Source organism: Tympanuchus pallidicinctus, unplaced genomic scaffold (assembly GCF_026119805.1).
Source record: "Tympanuchus pallidicinctus isolate F22 unplaced genomic scaffold, pur_lepc_1.0 scaffold1, whole genome shotgun sequence".
NCBI lineage: Eukaryota > Metazoa > Chordata > Aves > Galliformes > Phasianidae > Tympanuchus > Tympanuchus pallidicinctus.
Genome location: NW_026294618.1, coordinates 38093616 through 38111800, shown reverse-complemented (window position 1 = coordinate 38111800; position 18185 = coordinate 38093616). Strand labels below are relative to the sequence as shown.

The following is an 18185-nucleotide window of genomic DNA, read 5'->3' as shown; positions in this document are numbered from 1 at the left end:
TTTTTACAATGAAGGTGGTGAGGCACTAGAACAGGTTGCCTAGAGAGGTTGTGGAAGCCCTATCCTTGGAGGTGTTCAAAGTCAGGTTGGACAAGGCTCTGGGAACTCTGATCTACCTGCAGATGTTCATTGCGGGGGATTTGGACTAGATGACCAAGAAGGGTCCCTTCCAACTCAAATTACTATACGTCTCTGTGACAATTTAAACTGAACGAAACAAATGTACTTTTTTGTAGGATTAGCTTTTTGGTTATGTAACTTGCTGAACCTGTTTTGATTCTGGAAAATGTAGTTGTACAAAACAGCAGAATTATGCGGCAGGGAATGGGACCACAGTTTACTTTTTGGTGGCGTCTCTCACCTTGGGGTTGCAGTTAGGCTGATATTGTCCTCATTTGAGCTGGTGGGTTACGAAGAGCTGTAACAATGAAGAAGTTATTTGAAGGAATGCTGAAGTTTTTCATTTTAATTGTTAATTATCTGTTTATTTTCTGGATTAGATGGAAACAGTAGACGATGACTTTATGGATTCCTTCACACCTCCACTTCTCAGTGACAGCCTGCAGATGGCAATGGAGGTGGAGAATGAGAAGTCAAATCCTCCTTGTTTTTCCTGCATTTTTGACAACCAAAATGGAGGGAGAAGCTTCTCTGCAGAGTCTTACTTAGCAAGTGGGTCTCTTAAGAGGTATGTTGGTTTTGTGTTTTTTTTTTTTTAAGAGTTTCATATGTATCTTTTTAAGATGTTCTTTCCGCTATTGTTTTGTACCTCTAAATGCTGACAACGTTTCCAAATGAGTTTATTCTTGAGCTTTTATCATCTTTGTGGTCTACCAGACAAGGGAGGACAATTCTGATGATATTCTCCTTTGATCAGAGTTCTGGGTCCAGCTTCTAGCTCTGTGAACTGATTTGAAGATATAGTAAAGGACCCTACACAGACTTGTCTTCAAGAGTTTTAACAAGACGCTCCAAAATTGGTTTGGGTAACAGCATCTGAGACCCCTTAAATTCTGGGGAAACATGCAGTATTGCTTTTTCCAACTTTATGCTTTCCTGGATGCTGTCCTTTTTGTTCTCCTTGTGACAGAAACAAATCTGCTCTGCCCAGCTTTCCAGAGCCTCTGATAGGGTCCTCTACAGCTTTAATTTCATCTTTCTCAGACCTCTACCTTCTTCTGGATTTAGGAATCTTCTGGATTTAAGGTTCAGAAGCCATGTGCGTAATATGTTTGGTTTTTTTTATGTGACATTCTAAAACATTGCTTTAGTTAATACTTTCTCTCTCTTTGTGATTCACCTTTAGTTTTCAGTTGTATGCTGATCCTGCAGGGATTGGTTTGCTTTTCATGCAAACATAATTTTTCTTTCCTACTTTGTATATACATTTGGACCCACTTGCTTTTGTTTTTTACTTTTATTATTTTTTTTAACCTTCTGCAAGCTTTTCTGTAAATTCTTAAACAGGATTAAACCCCCAATCCCTACTTTATTACTCTTATTTTTAGCGTATCAGAGTATGTTCATTCACGTTTATGTCAAGTGCATGGATGTGAGAACCTGTGTCTTTGTGAATGTATCAGTAGTAGATTCCACGGTGACAAAGAATGCATTCCATGACAGGAACAGTTTCCTATGAAAACACACTGAGGGGCTTGTACAACTTCACCAAGTCACTGTGGTTATGATAATTCTGTTCTGTCCTTTATTCACCTCGTCTTCTACAATCAGTTGGATTGTAAACTACTGAAAAAGCTTACATATGAGAGACTCCTCTGTCTTCATTACCTAGATCAGGACTAACTTGATTTAATTACTCCAGGCTTCAAAACAGAACAATGTTTAGACAGTTACCAAGTGAGCTACAGATGTTGTGGGAGACTGACTCAATTATTCAACAGATGCTCTTTTTGTCTGTGACTGGGAACTGTACTGGGAATAGGGCATAGTTCAAGCACGAAATAAATTTGGTTATAATGTAATGAGAACCAAGTGTTTGCCCAGAATACTTATTTTGTTTTTAAAATAGAAATATTTCTTAAATCTTATTGAATACTGTTGAATTATTTTACTAAAGTTCGAGGAAAAACTCTGAAGTAGTTTTTTAAATCTCTATTGGCTTTATTGAACAATTTGCTGTATCTTTTAAGCAATCTTGAAGTGCACTGGTGAAATATTTTTATATTTACACAATTGGTCTACTGAGAACATATTTCAGGAAAAATGTATACCCTGTAGCTGGTTATTAGTCCTGAGACAGATTTGAAACATAAGCTTACAGTGCTGTGTTATCTGATGTCCTGGCGTCTTTTGTTAAGCACAGTTTGTATGTTATGCCTCAGGTTGGCCCCCTGTAATGTGTTAATTTTCTTTTTTCTCTAAAATGATCTAACTGCAGAGCACAGTACGTGGTTTGTACAGTGTTGAAACTAAAACTTGTCATATTTTATATACTATACTGCTAAAAAGGTGTAACGGTCTCTTGAGAGCACTGCTACACCTTCCTGTCTGTAATATAGATATTGTTATTACATTTATCAAAATCAGTGCTTTAGATTTATTTATGTTATTACTGAGGAATACTGGATCTATCTTACAGGGTTTTGCTGAGACTGGATCCTTCTCCAAATGACTATGAAGAAGATGCAGTAGAAATGTTTGGCTTTCAGTGGGTTACTGAAACTGCATTAGTTGAGTCCTGTGGACTTCTCTTTGGATTACTTAGGTATGCTGTTAGTGTATTTTATGATTATTCCAATTCTATAATTATAGCGATTTATTCTAACAATGAAACAAACTTCAAGTTTTTGATAGTAAAATCATAATATACTGTGGGCCATGTGATGCATCTAGAATCAGCTTTTAGTCTTCCTTGTATGGAAATTTCATAGAATCATAGTGGTACGTGGTGAATAAGACAGATGGAGTTATGGAAGATGTAAATTTTGTGTCAGATAATTGTAGTATTATATGACTTTTATTAATAAGTTTCTAAGCATCGTGGAGCACGTTAGCCATCACCAGGTAAAGACTGATAGGTATGTATTACAATGGAGTTATGGTCTATTTAGAAGAGTCTAGCTTAGCAGTTGACAACCCAGCCTCTGTGGCAAGGGAGTTAGAACTAGGTGATCTTTAAGATTCCTTGAACCCAAGCCATACTATGGTTCAACTGTATATGAGTAAACTGTAAGCTTTCCTTGAATAAGATTGTACTACCCATATAATTAATGTTAACTTTTGAAGATTTGAAGTCCTTTTTTAGTGCTAAAGAAAAAGTGGGTGTTACGAGTAAAATACTGCAAATTCTCCATGCAGCGCTTTCTTCAGTTGTTAGGATTAGAGTAGCTTCAGCAATCTCTTCAGGTACAATTACTCAGTGTTCCGTTAATTCAGTGTAGGTGTTTAGTCAGTGCAAATACACAGATTACCAATAATCATCTTCGCCTACTGATAATCCTCAGGATATACAGCACACAGAGAGGATGGATGGAAGAGGCTTTTCCATGATTCTGCAAACATGTGATATATTTCACCATTCCCTTAATTGCAGTAGATTCTTCCATCCCTTTAGAGTATGGCCAAGAGCATCATGTGAAATGTCATTAATGAAATCTGGCTACTGAAACATGATAGCGTAGATGACAGGAGGTGTATTAATTAGCTTTGCTCATTTGGCACAAGATTCTTCTTCACTGTGGTTTAAAAAATGTCATAAGGAAGCAGCTAGCATAACTTAGTTATAAGTAACACCATATCCTGGTTAGCATCCAATCTGATCTGTGCAGTTAACAGTTGACTTAACATCACTTTACAGTGAGACAGCGATGTTAATCTCTTGAATGAAATAATTTTTTCTTTGTAATATAAACCCCTTTGTAGTTACCTTTGAATTGTAATAGAGATTAATGTTAAAAAAAAACTCAATAAAATACATTATGCCTTAATTTATTCAAGCTGTTCATGTTTTAAAAGGTACTGAGCTGGTAGCAGTAATGGATTTCAGCTAACTCTTTGCTATAAGAATTTGGTTGCTAAGCTGTCTTTTGATGTGACAAGTCTCTCTGCAAAGATCTTACATCTTTCAGTTGATTTTTTTTTTTTTCCAGTTATGAAATGGTATGCTTTCATTTATAGACCATTTGACAACTGAAAATAGGAAAGCTCTGTTTTCCAGTGTAGTGATCATATATGGGAGATACAAGTTGTGCTGATTCTTGAAAACAAGGCGGCTAGGCATAGTTCAACAGTGCAGATAATGTCAATGTTAAAATCCACACCTGTGACAACTCAGTAATTTTTTCTTAACTGTCCACAATATTGAAGATTGCTACTTAACATTTTTATAGAATTAATACATAATTATGTAACAGAGCATAACTACAAGTTAAAAACAATAGTTGTGCAGTAAGAAGAATTCCTACCTGTGATTTTTTTTTTTCACATGACTGAAGATGCGAGTCACAAGATCAACAGCTAATAAGCACCAATCTTGGAGATACAAATGCAAAGTAGAATTAGAATTTCTTATTCAGGTTGTGACATCTTTGTTGTGCTTGTCGTGCTCCATTTGTGAATTTACTTTATGAACCGACTGTATTCCTTCGCTCAACTTAGTAAAGTTGTTTTTTTTTCTATTTACTTCCTTCTTACTGTTTTTAACCTTCAGTCTCCAAAGCCCTTTCTTAAAGTCCTCCAGCTTTAGACTTCTTTTCTACATGGTTAAAGTAACTGAAAAATTCACACAGAAATTCAGCTTTGATTCTTTCACCCACTTAGGTGTTTTTTGTTTTATGTCTTAGGTTGTTTTATACAAGCAAGGAAGAACTAAGGGAAGTAATTTTTATGTGGTAGCTGTTAATATGCAGGTTACAACCCAAATATTTGGATCCTTGTGGGCAGTTCCTAACATTTCCATACAGTTTAGTTCTCAAGGATATTTGATCTGCGTTGGGTTCAGTTCTACTATTCTTGAATCTCTCAGTAGTTGCAGCTATGAATGTGTAAGAAATGGGGTCAGACAGCTCCTTTCTTGATTTATGCAACATTTTCTTTTGCAGTCTATCTTATGCTTTTGTGCTTTTTGTGTATTGGGTTTAGCACCGTGTTATCTCTCTGGAAACAGTACTTGAAGACCACTTGAAAATAACAGTTGCTGTGGAATATGATGGAGTACTTACCTTACTACTTACCTACCTTTTTTTCTTTATTTTCATTTGCTGCAGTATTTAGTAGTGACTTCTTTAAAAATGCATTCTTTCCAACCTCCAAAACTGAATTGAGTTTTTAATTTTTCTAGACATGCTCTTACTCTGCTGTAAGTGTGACTGTTAATCCTTTGTGGTTGAGTTAAACAGTAGACCACTTTGGAAAGGAAGAAGGAAAAACTGGTTGCAGAATTTCATAGTGCTTGTGCACATGTTAATTAACTTTGTACATATAATGTTTGTTACTGGGGCCGACTTTCCAGTTTATCCTGTGATCAAATATAAAGCTGAATGATATTTACAGTGAATGGCTTTAGGATTTTTGTTTGTGTGTTTTTGTTTCCTTTTCCCTGCTGTTTGGCTAATTTTTATTTCTTGTTACTGTATGTAATGGTTTTAAAAAGAAAAAACTATCCATTGCCATAAATGTGTGTGTAGTCTTCCACTAATACCAACTCCCAGGTTACATTTGTATAAGTTTTTCAGAAATACAAAGCAAGGAATACTTTGCTGTTCTATTTAAAACCTTGCTAAAATGTAGTCAAATAATTTCAAACTATATAAATATTGTAAACCTTTATATCCTTTTTAATTAGGCAACAAATATGCAATTTGGAGGACCTAATAGAAATGAATTCTTCTGACTTTGGTAAGTTGAACACATTTCATTTGAAGCAGGGGTAAATATCTGACTGCCTTCTCATTATAGGACTGTGTTATCACATTTGTGTTTCAATTCTTTGCTGAGGGCTCACAGTGTGCCACAGAGCAACACATAACCAGCATAAATTGCAGTAAGTGTACAAGTGTAGTCAACCAAGTGATATATGGTGGTGTGAAAATGGATACTTGGCATAGCAATGTGGAAATGGTGTGAGTCATTTGGAACCAGGTCTGCCTGTTCAAGAAGGTCGATCTTGACCTCACTGTTGCAGTGGAGAATTTTGTATTAATTTGACTTGAACTAAGATGTCAATCCTATGTTAGGATTTAGCAAAACTGTTAACTCATTTAATCAGAAATTGAAACTTGCATCAAAAAAAATACTAGTTACTCCTTTAGTTATAAAGGTAGTGGTTTGAGACTGTTTCCAGTGTTCTTTTGGCTTACATTTTAAAAAGTTAGTACATTTTAAGAGCTTAGTATAGAGTAATTCACAGATGTTTAGAGTTATTTACAAATTTATCTTGGCACTTGGATTGATGAAATGGGATCGCTACAAAACACTTTGTTTGAATTAAATACTAAGGCATGAGTTGCAGCATGTTTCGGAAGGATTATTGCAGCCTTGGGCTTATTTATAAGTTTGAAGGCTGAATTATTTAGGAAGTTGAAAAGTTCAGTAATTACTTAGAAATGCACTGTCTGCGCTATCTTCTCAGTATAGATGCTGAGAATATCAAGGTGATTGTATTTCACTGGACAGTGCAAAATGTGGCAGAGTTCTTGCCATGCTTATTCTCTAGCACTTTACACTTTTCACTGGAGTCTGCTCAAACCCATTTACTGTTTCCACTTCTTATGCTCCTACCAATGATCACCTCATCCTTAATCAGGCACAATGTTGCAAGCTGACTGAACACTAGGCATTAGTGTATATAAATGACTGCATTTAACTTAGCATGCACTAAGTTTTATTTTTCTCTAAGCAGAAATCTACAAAACGAGATGTGGAGAAAAAGGGAGAGAAGGAAGACAAAGTGTGAGGCAGCCACAATAACTAGATAAAAGCATACTGAGGTGCAAGTGAAATGAGGGATACATGATAGTGAATGAAAGACCATTAGCTTTGTGAATCTTGGGGCACTGTTCATTGATAGGTTGCTTCCCAGGAAGAGAAGTTAGAAAGTTAGTTTCTAAGAAAGTTCTTCTGCTTATGAGTTTCCCCAAGAGAAAAATACACTGTCGAATTGCTTGACACATTTTTAGAAGGTCTTTTGGAAGCAGATATGGAGTAGGGCTGTAAGGCTGAGTGATTTCTTCTTGCATTAATTGCTTATCTCTGCCACCTATCCTGAGGGATTGTATGTGATTTTTTTTTTTTTTTTTTTTCTTTACATTTGGGGTATGTGCCTGTGATAATAAGAAAAAGAATGGATCACTCTGGCAAGATTGCATTTGGCAGGATGGTGTTTGAAAGTGGCTGTTTGCTACCAGACAATTACCAATTTTACTTCAGAAAAGAGTGGTGTTTCAGTAGTCTCGTTTCATTACCGTAGAGAATGTATGATATCTGTATTGCAGTGTGAGCACATCTGCTTTAAGCTATTGATCTCTCTTACTTTAGGTCAAGCTGCTAGCTTGCACTCAGAAGCAGAGAACATCAGACGTCTATGTACAGACTTCTTGCACTATGTGAAAGTTTTCATCTTCAGGTGAGACTTGTGCACTATTTACTTATTTAGTAAGCTTTGTGTAAATGTTCCTTATCCATATTCTCATTGTATTTCTGTGTGTTTGCTCAGGTATCTAGAGCCCCCTAAAATGGAAAGTGATGGAGTACTCCACCCGTATGAGGAACTAGAAGCACAGTTCCCATCAGTGTTGGTGGAAGAGCTTCATTCTTTGACCCAGCACATTGGTCACCTTTGTGAGCTCCCTAGTAGTGTCCTGGCAGCATTTACCATTCAACATCAAGCAAAGGTTGATGGCTTTTATAGTTGTAAATTTATTTTGTAAGAGTATGCATTCAGTTTGATAATTGTGTCTCAATAGGAAGTAATTTTTTTTTTCAGAACGTAATTGAAATTGATTTTTATTTTCTTCATTTCTCACGTTATAAGCTCAGTGCCATCCCGTCTTAAATGCAACATGCAGAATTCACTAAAAACTATTACAAGTAAATAAATATGTGTATTTGTAATCACAGATCCTTCCACCATCATGGCACTTGCTACATCTCCATTTGGATATCCATTGGCTAGTGCTAGAAATTCTTCATGTACTAAGTGAAAAAATGATGAGTAAGTATGCGAGTATTTTTGTTTTTTTTTTAAACTTGTATATATTATTATTTTTATTTCTTGTCTTAATTCATCCAGAATAATTTATTACTTTCAGTAGCTTTTGAGCACAGCTATATTTAATCGTCTAAATTGAAATTTGGTTAAGGCAGTGTTTCCTTCTCAAATCTTATGAGACTTTGGTCTCTGCATCTTTATTTCACTGTGCAATGAGTCTATGTGGTTAAACTTTCCTTCATAAAGCTCAAATGGAACAAAATAGTATTTTGAGTTGTTATTTTTTAATCACAATTTACACAGTTTGTTTTCAACTATTGCTTGCTGTGTATTAAATACTTAATGTCAAGACATTTTTTGACGTTGTGAATCTCTGCAAAGTGTATTTTTATTTGCAATGTATAACAAGGAACAGTAAACAAATGTATGAAATGTTTCAACGGATGGGCAAGGACAAAGAATCTAGAGCAGGGGATCCGTGTTGCTAATCATATGTTACACTAAGATTATACTGTGCAAAGGAAGAGGCCTTTAGAGGTCTTTATTTAAAAACAAAACCAACCAACATAAAAATAATAATTTTAATTTTAAAAGGGGAAAAAGATTGGTAAGATATTCATAGAAACTAAATTTAGAAAGAAATGTCATAGAATGCAGTCATAGAACATTCAGGTGGCTGAAGAAGAATTGTTAAAATACAGGATGTTACGATTTTCTTTGTGAAAATTGTGTACATTAAAGATCATTTCCATGCTAGCAAAATGACATAAATGTTTGTTCTCCTATAGACAGTCAAAAAAAACTTTCTCATGATATAAATTATCTAAAAGTTCCATATAAGCATTGCAGTAGGTGGGGTAACACTAAGGTCTAGAGTCAGTGCACTGTGCGTTTGGGCAAAGTAATGATATCAAAACTGAATGCTTAGATGAACTTTTTTCTGCTTTGAGTACAGTCACAACATGGCTTTCCTGCATCTTTGTTATTTCTCCATGCCTGTATTTCTGGATAATGCATGGATTGGCTATTCTATAAACTTGAGAATTTATTTCATGACTGATTGGGATAATGTTATTTTTCCTTTTTCTGGGGGGCTTTTGGAGAAGTGGTGAGCAGATTGCTGCAGGCCATGTCTCTTCCAGAATTCTATATTTAATTCTAGCTAAAGTTCAGAGTAATTATATAGTAATTAATTTCTGTAACAGAAAGTTCATGCTTTTTTACAACAAAATTCACTAGTCAAGACACGTCTGCATGTATTATTCTGTCTTGTATTCTATGTACCTTGCTGAATTCTTTAGGTTCTCATTTTGTTCTGTAAAGTGTGCTGAATGGAAACTTTGCACCAAAGGCAAGGTATTGGATACAGAGTTTTACCCTGCATTTCTAAGAATAAACTACAGATTCATTCTACGTATCTTCTGTTCCACTGATGTCAAGGGATTTGTACTCTTGGAAGGCTTGTAAGATAAGACCTCTTAACTTTACCATTTTATCTCTGTTAATGTCTACAAATGCTCAAGTTGGAATATGATCATGTTAGCTTCTTACATCAAGACATCCTAAAGAAAGTGTTAGACCTCTCTAGAACTGTTTGTCAGCAACTTGTGTATCTGCAAAAACATGTTATGATTTCAGAACATGCACACTGGCATGTAGCAAAGGGGAACCTGCAGGTAAATAAAACCTAATTTCCCTGAGAAGCTGTGCCAATAAAGGGCTGCAAATGCCAAACCTTTTGACTATCAACTGCAATAATTTTAGACTTAGAGTGTAATGAAGAAATTAGTTTGAATTTATAATGGACAAGCATTTCTAGATGAGTTGGTAATTTAAAAGTACGTACAACTTAGCAAACCAATTCTAAGATATACAGGTTAGGAAGCAGAAATCCTTTCTACGCTAAATAGAGCTAATTTTCTTTTCTTTTTTTTTTGTTTTGTTTTGTTTTTTCTTTAGGGCAAGTTGTATATGCTAACCACTTCATAAATCTAACGGGGGAAAACTTAACCAATATCAGTTTATTTGAAACGCACTGTGAAAATCTTGTATCTGATTTAATAAGCTTGTCCATCCAGAAGTACACCAAGGTAACTTATTTCCTTTATATAGAACATGGGCAGTTACATGTTTCCCAACAGATGCATCTGAATTAGATATTGTACCAATGCATAGATGACTTCTTACTGCTAAGTTTTAAATGTTGCGTATGGCTTAATATCTCCATGTTTTAAAGAGTGTTATTTGTTAAGAGCTCAAATTGTGTTATATTTATTCATGACCATCTGGCAGATGAATGAGAGAGAAGTATTGAAATGCACTGTGTACGGAGCAGAAGTGAGTGCCACATTTCATAAGTTCAGTGTTTCAGGTTCAGTGCCAAGCGTGGCACAGTCTAAAAGGTTTAGCACTATAAATGCAAAAAAAAAAAAAAAAAAAAAAATCTTTTCAAACTCAAACAAAGAAAAATAGCTGTAATCCTGGCAGTAAGCTAACTGGACACTTACAGAATGTCATACTACAGTTTGTTACAATGCTTCTGTTTCTCATCTTTCTTTTACAGCTCTTTCATGTTTGTCAAGGGAAAACTTGTTTTCTTCTCTTTCATTCTCCAATTGCAGTGTGTTTTTTTTTTTCTTTCTTGTTTTGAGGACATGAAGGCTACAAAGTTTCAATAGCATTGTCCAGTAAGAGAGCTGTGCAGTCTTGTGTCATTGTGAAGCCTGCTTTAGATCAGCACTTGTGAGATATGAATGCAGGACTGAATTGTATAATTTATGTTTTCATGGTACAAAAATCTGAAAAATGGAGTCCTCCTTATTTCATAATGCTGTTTATGGGGTTGGAGGGAAAATGCCTATAAGTAGCATTTATAAATTGTTCTTTTGAACTGTCTCTCTGGAAAGTTCTCTTACCTTTGAAAATTAGTTTTGATTTATTACATTATCAGATAACTACAAACTCTTTCTCCATCAAAAAGAATAAATAAATGACTGTAAATGGTAAAGGAAGATTTGAGTAGTATCTGTGGACTATTTTGCTTGATAGTAGCTTGTGAAATGTCAGATATTTAAAATGATAGATTGATCCTATTCCACAAAGCCACATAACAAACAGAGGAGATTGTTATACCTCAGTGTTTTCTTAGCTCTCCCTAGGCTTGGGCTGCATATCTTGAAGTAGTTCTATTCGAGATTAATTTCTCAAGTGGAATTTGGACTTGAGCTGGATAACCCTTCTTCTGGTGCCTCCTCTAGCATGCATTTGGTTCTATAATCCAGCAATGAATATGATATTCTTCAAAATTCTGACAGAGCAAACTTGGATATATATATGCAGACTGGGGAGCAAGAGGCTGGAGAGCAGCCCGTGGAAAGGGATCTGGAGGTTCTGGTTGCTGGCAAGTTAAATATGAGTCAGCAGTGTGCATTGGCAGCCGGAGGGGCCACCTGTACCCCGGGTCTGTCAGGCCCAGCTCTGCCACCTGGGTGAGGGAAGGGATTGTTCGGCTCTGCTCTGTGCTTTGCAACCTCACCTTGAGCACTGTGTGCAGGTTTGGGTGCCGCAATTGGAAGGAGGACGTAAAACTGTTAGCGTACAAAAGAGGGCTGTAAAGATGGTGAAGGTTCTGGAGGGCAAGATGTAAGAGGGGTGACTGAGGTCTCTTGATTTGTTCAGCCCAGAGCAGAGGAGGCTGAGGGGAGGCCTCATGGCAGCCTGCAGCTCCTCACAGCAGAAGTGCTGAGGTCTACTCTTGTGAGGTGTCAGGATCCAAGGGAATGACATGCAGCAGCATCAGGGAAGGGCAGGTTGGAGGTTAGGGAAAGGCTCTTCACCAGAGGGTGGATGGTGAGTATGAAAAAGGCTGCCTGCAGTAGGGGTCATGGCTTTGAGCTGCTGGAGCTCAAGGAGAATCTGGGCTGCTTTTAAACATAACATTTGAATTTTGGGTAGTCCTCTGTGGAACCCAGAATTGATCCTTGTGAGTCCCTTCCAGCTCAGGGTGTTCTGTGAAAACACAGCTGAGACCCATAATAGATGACAGTGTCAGCTCACTAGCATACTAATAAGCTTTGAAACAAGTGAAGCTCATAACATTTGTTAGTTTTCTTGAAAGCAGGGACATAAGCACTGATCATAGAATCACCAAGGTTGGAAAAGACCTAAAAGATCACCCAGTCCAACCGTTCACCTATTCCCAATAGCTCCCACTAAACCATGTCCCTCAACACAACATTCAGTCTTTCCTTGAACACCCCCAGGGTCGGTGATTCCACCACCTCCCTGGGCATCCATTCCAGTGCCTGACCACCCTTTCTGAAAAGTAATACTTCCTCATGTCCAGCCTGAATCTCCCCTGCCGTAGCTTGAAGCCATTCCCCCTGGTCCTATCACTAATGACACGAGAGAAGAGGCCGACCCCCAGCTCACTACAGCCTCCCTTCAGGAAGTTATAGAGAGCAATGAGGTCTCCCCTGAGCCTCCTCTTCTCCAGGCTGAACATTCCCAGCTCCTTCAGCCTCTCCTCATATGGCCTGTGTTCCAGACCCCTCACCAGCTTTGTTGCCCTCCTTTGAACACGTTCCAGGGCCTTTCATACTTTCAGATTTGTATCTTGAACTGCTGCACCATCAAGCCCATACTCAGCCCATGGTGCCCTGAGGTACATTAAGCAGAGAAATAATATCCTCAGAAGTCTATTCTATTCTCAGCAGCTCGTCCTTGGTGCCACACCTGTATTGTCCCAGAATAAAACAGTTTGTGATTATAACTATTTCTATCAAGGTACTGAACTTCCGAGAGAAGGTATAGACGATCCCTGAGCCAAACAATGTCTCATTTATACTTTGTCTATCCAATTTCTGTACAGTGTCTTGCTTTGTTAGTACTAGTCATACTCTATCCTGGTCAGATATAGCACATCTTGCAGAAGAGATCCTGCTAGCCTGTAGAAAAGCATTAGTAGGTGAAAGTTTCTGCAGTAACTGCAGAATAAATGCTCAATAAGTTGGGTATGTAATATTTCCATAAAATTCCCAACTGTTAAGAGTGCATCTGCAATAATTTATTTTTGAAGGGATCTTTTTGCTGATGAGTCAACCAGAGCACTTTTGAGGCTGCTTCAGTTTTGGGAATTTAGCAGTTAAATAATTAATTTTTAATAGACTTTAGTGGTCTAGCTGATGTTTATTCTCTAGATAATATTTGCCTAAGATTAATTCAGATTATTGAGGGATTCCCATAATGAATGTTTAGCTAGAAGCATGGAGAGACATAGGCACTGGAAAAACTCTAAGAAGCAACTGTGGAATGTGAGCAATCTAAGCATTTATAATATTTTAGTCTTGGCCTCCTGTGGTTCTTAATTTGACACTAGAATCCACTCTGACAATTTCATAGGTTAAACAAGATTCTTTAGAGAAAGAAAAACAAATTGTCACATTTATAAATAAATCTGAATTCTTATTTAGATTTCAGTGTATTTAAAACTATTTTGAAGTGCTTTGGAGGTGAATGAAAAATAAAAATTCTGCATACTTACAGAATTTATACAAGTTTGAAACAGAAGTTGTGACTATTGATGATATACTTAGTCTGAATGTATGGGTTTTAATCGTTCATTCTCACTTCTTTAACATCTCTATCATAGTGCTGCTACTGTTGCATTGTGTATTTTGATTTAACTTTTGATTTTCACTGTTAGGTTGCCAAACCTGAAATTAGTTTAAGTGCCAGTGTCACACAAGAACTGTTCTAAATGAATGGATCAAAAAGAGCAAGAGGATATAAAAATTCAATTGGAGCATATCTGATTTAGGTATCTAGGAATGAGTTGGCTGGTCATCCTAGGCTCCCTTTTTTTGTCAGGAAAGTATGGCAGCAGTTTCTTTCTCCTGTGGCGAGTTAGATGAGTTAGATGAGTAAGTCTCTCAAGGCGCCGTTCCCCTTTTTAGAAGGATATGGGCTTGTTAGTCTACTTCGAGTACTGATTGTTAAGCAATAAACTGAGTATAAGCTGATTTGTCCTACTCTTTTCTTACTGTGTTTCTGGCATTTTGTCCCTGCTGAAGGTATTATGCTATTCAAGCAAAGTTTTTCTCACTGTTTTACTACCTCTGAACACAGCTCAGTAGACTCATAAGTCCTAAGACAGAATAAGTAGAAGTTATGTCTGTGCTATAATTATTTCAAATACAGTGCTGTTAGGTCTTTAAAAATATCAAAGTGTAGAGTGATTTTTCATGCATTTAGCATTAGCATTTTCTTTAGCTGTTTTGCTTATTTTGTTTCACAATTCAGGGAATGTAAAACTTATAGATGAATCACAAGAAAAATGCTTTGCATTTGAAATGCATCAGTCAGAGTGATTTTTGTTAAATATGGAATAGTAATTAAATAATGTACATGACTTGAAATATGCTGTTTTCTGCATATTAAAAGAATGCCTTTCAGTAAATCTACCAAAAAGCAGATTTTGTGAAATGTTGTGGCAGTATTAACATCTTCGTGCCAACAAAAACATTCTACTAGCATTATGCCTAGTCATTAAGGATTTTTCAGTTAAAAATAACAGCAATAATAGCTATTAAGTCATTTGAAATCTTTTTCTTATCTTTCCAATAATATTGAGGAAATATAATAATTTTTCTCTTTTTCATACTGTCAGATAATGAATCAGTATTTATTGCAATTTGTTTTCAATTAGGCCTCAGAAACCCTATTTTCATTAGAGTAAAAAAATTTGAAAGTGGCTTAGGAGAAACTTGGAAATAATACAATCTATGAATTACGTAAAATTAGGAAACAGTCATTTATGGTATGAATATATATACCACAATATATATTTTGGCTGTTAATGGAATGATATACTTTCTAGTCTGTAACTGTAGCCATGTTATTTAAGTGGAAAAAATAAACAAACCCAAATCAAACCCCACGCCAAAACCAGAGAAAATATGCAACTTCAGAAATTACACCTCTCTGAAAAAACATATTGTGTATTCTCTTACAGGTGAGACCTTCTGAGGCTCTTACTAATCACCATTATCCCTGCAACTGCATTAAGGAATTGTGGGTTCTACTTATTCAGCTGATGGACTTCAGAAATAAAGGATCTCAAACAGAGGTAATAGAAGAATGCTGTTACATATGCATGCACGTTACAAATGCTGTGCATTTGCCAAATATTCCCAGGCTGCTGCAAATGCTCTAGTTCACATATCTGATGATAAAACTAAGTTTCATTTTTCCTTGAGAACTACATGCTCAGAGTGATGCTTTAGGCCACATTCTTTAACGTGCATCAAGTCTCTAGGTTTTGCAGTATGCTGTTTCATTGCGTCGTAAGGTACTGGTAAAGAGTTCGTTTCGTGCTAAGGAAAACAAACAAATAAACTGGACGTTGTATAGTAGGACATAGTGGAAAAGAAAACATCTACCCACTTTTTAAAATCGTTATTTTGCAATTTGTATTATATAACAATTCATTACCAGGTGCTAGAAAATGTAGATCAGTCAAATCAGTGATCCATCTAGCCTGTGTTTCTGTCTTTGGTACCTATACTTCAACTATCTGTAAAAGAGCAACCTGGTTTTTGATGCTTATAACTGTAGTTTCAACCAGCTGATGTGGGTAAAGTGTGAGTGCAAAGAAGTCCCAAAAAGCTTCTGTACAATTAGGGAAGATAAACACAGGCTGAGAGAAGGCATAATATGCTGTAGATGGAGATCTGAGCAAGAAGATAATTTATCTGCTGAAAGAGTCTGACTCATAACAAGTCACCTAAATCTCAGTCTGTCTTCAAGACTAATTCTCTCCCATCTACTACTAGCTTTTCCTTTGTTAGATTGCTCTGTGGCTAAGAACTTTTCAAAAATCTGTTGTATAAAGTCTTCATTGAAGAACTTTAATTTTTCTCTTTTGAGAACAAAGTTGATGGATTCAGTCTGTAGGTTGTCATTCCAGCTGCTTGTAACTTTGCCTGTGAGGTATCATATCACGTTCTTCCTTGTGACCAAATCTTTTTGTTTCACATTGATTTCTACTAGTAAGAGCATCCTAAGATATAGAAAGAACACGTAAGATAGCTCCAGGCTTTCTCTGATAATATTTTCCTTAAATGAGTGTCATGTTGCTTGTTCTCTGTAAAAATGAAATGATTGTTTCAGCAATACTGTAGAGAATGTTAGCATAGCCTTTAATAACACATTTCCAATTTACTTTCACGCTTTCTTCAGTGTTTCTGGAACTTGGTGAACAAAAATCTAAAGAGCATCTTTGAGAGACCAAGTAGTTCTGACAGTAGGTCTGCTTTTGAAACAACTCAGTGTAAAGATCCATTGAGCTTTAGCTTGTGGATTGTTACTCATCTGGCATCGCTCTACCAGTTTGACCGTAATGGAAATCTAGAAGACAAGGTGGGTTTGCTCTTTCCTAAATACCTGAAAGTTGTAGTATTTTATTTAAGCCTGAAAGTTTGCTTGCTTTTTTTTTTGTTGATAGAAAGCATCTTGTGTTATAATAAATGTGTCATTTGTTTAAAAAAGAACTTATTAATATTGATAGTATTAATGAGCACTTTATACAAGTCACTAGCCATTCCAGCAGCTCTTGACATCTTTGTGTCAAACGATAGATTCTCAGTAGATTATTGGATTAAGGAAATTTAGTCTGTACTAATCACTAGCTCACTGTAAGTTTTAAGACTCTCTGCCAGTATCATAAATGTTTCACCGAGTTTGCTGTTTATGGGCTGAGCACATTCATTTGTACTGTAAGAAGTACGAACATGAAACACTGTGCAATTTATATTATCAACTTTCAAAAAAAAAGGGGGAAAAAAAAGGTACTTCTGCTCTGGAGAAATTCTAATCTAGTTAAATTATTTCATGTTGGTGTGTTAAGGCCCAATACATGAGCATGTAGTGTAATCTGTGTGAATGTCTGATACTAGCACTGTTTAATAATTGCTGAATTCAAGTTTATGGTAGAAAATTTCAAGACAGTTGCCTTTAGGACATGGTCTTAGCTATTCCTACCATCAAGCATGCAATTATTGACGTTCTTTTCTGTGAATTTCATTGAGGGATTTGATGTTACCATACACTCTGAGGGTGGCAGTGCTTTCTAAATGAGACCTGCACATGTCATTCTTATGTTTGTTAAGATATACGTGGGACTGTACTTGGTACTGATGAATGAAATTCCTGTATGGTCTTCACTCTAGTTTTCTGGAGCCTTCTTTCAGTATTATGCTTTGATATTCATCTATTCATCTATTCATCTGCCTAGTTTTAACTTTGTAGTCATTAATTTGGAAGGACATAGGCACTTGCTGAGAGGCAATTCATCCATCTTGAGAGGTATGAAAACTGCCAGTTTTCCTTCATTGAGTATAAAGGGAGCTGAATAGAAGCTAAAGAGGTAGCTGAGGACCCAGCAATGCAGTTGGTTTGTTTGTTTGTTTGTTTGTTTTTACATACTAGCAGAATTTCACCAGTTTCCTAAGCATAACTCTGTATTTCTTACAGAGTGTATTTTATTATTTGCAATTTAATTACATCTGTTAAAGGGATGTGACATATACGGTTTGTCTGTTAAAGTATTTTCCATGGTGCCAAAAATGATTCTCATTTTGACATAGGATGAAAGATTAAAACCTTGAAAACAGGTTTATGAACTGCAGAATTACAAAAAGGGGAGAGACATATCAAAATAACAGACAGATCAACTGACATAACTTTTTTGATAACTTCAAATGACTGATCTTTTAATTTTATGAAAGCGTTTCTGTATAAACATTGTAGGAATTAAAAGTGTTAAAATGTTAAATTTAAATGTAGAATTGTAGACCACATCTGGCTGTTATACTGAAGTTTGTCTCAACCCTTCCTTGCTTTTGTTGTTATGGTAGTCCATAGTGTGTTTCAGAGGAATGCTGAGAAGATAGAATTACAATGCTCTGTACCTACTAGAGGAACATAAATGGAGAGGAAAGGTTATTTCCAGGTTGAATGC

General features: G+C 36.2%; 1 protein-coding gene across 1 annotated transcript in view; it reads left to right on the top strand.

Annotated features, from left to right (window-relative positions):
* Nucleotides 1–18185, top strand: part of MMS22L (MMS22 like, DNA repair protein) — an 86919-nt gene that overhangs the window by 1050 nt on the left and 67684 nt on the right. The window contains exons 2-10 of the mRNA XM_052685300.1: nt 501–688; nt 2600–2725; nt 5804–5856; nt 7495–7582; nt 7673–7850; nt 8077–8170; nt 10127–10257; nt 15180–15293; nt 16406–16585. Coding sequence (XP_052541260.1) covers nt 501–688; nt 2600–2725; nt 5804–5856; nt 7495–7582; nt 7673–7850; nt 8077–8170; nt 10127–10257; nt 15180–15293; nt 16406–16585 — 1152 coding nt within the window. The remainder of the gene's footprint in view (nt 1–500; nt 689–2599; nt 2726–5803; nt 5857–7494; nt 7583–7672; nt 7851–8076; nt 8171–10126; nt 10258–15179; nt 15294–16405; nt 16586–18185) is intronic.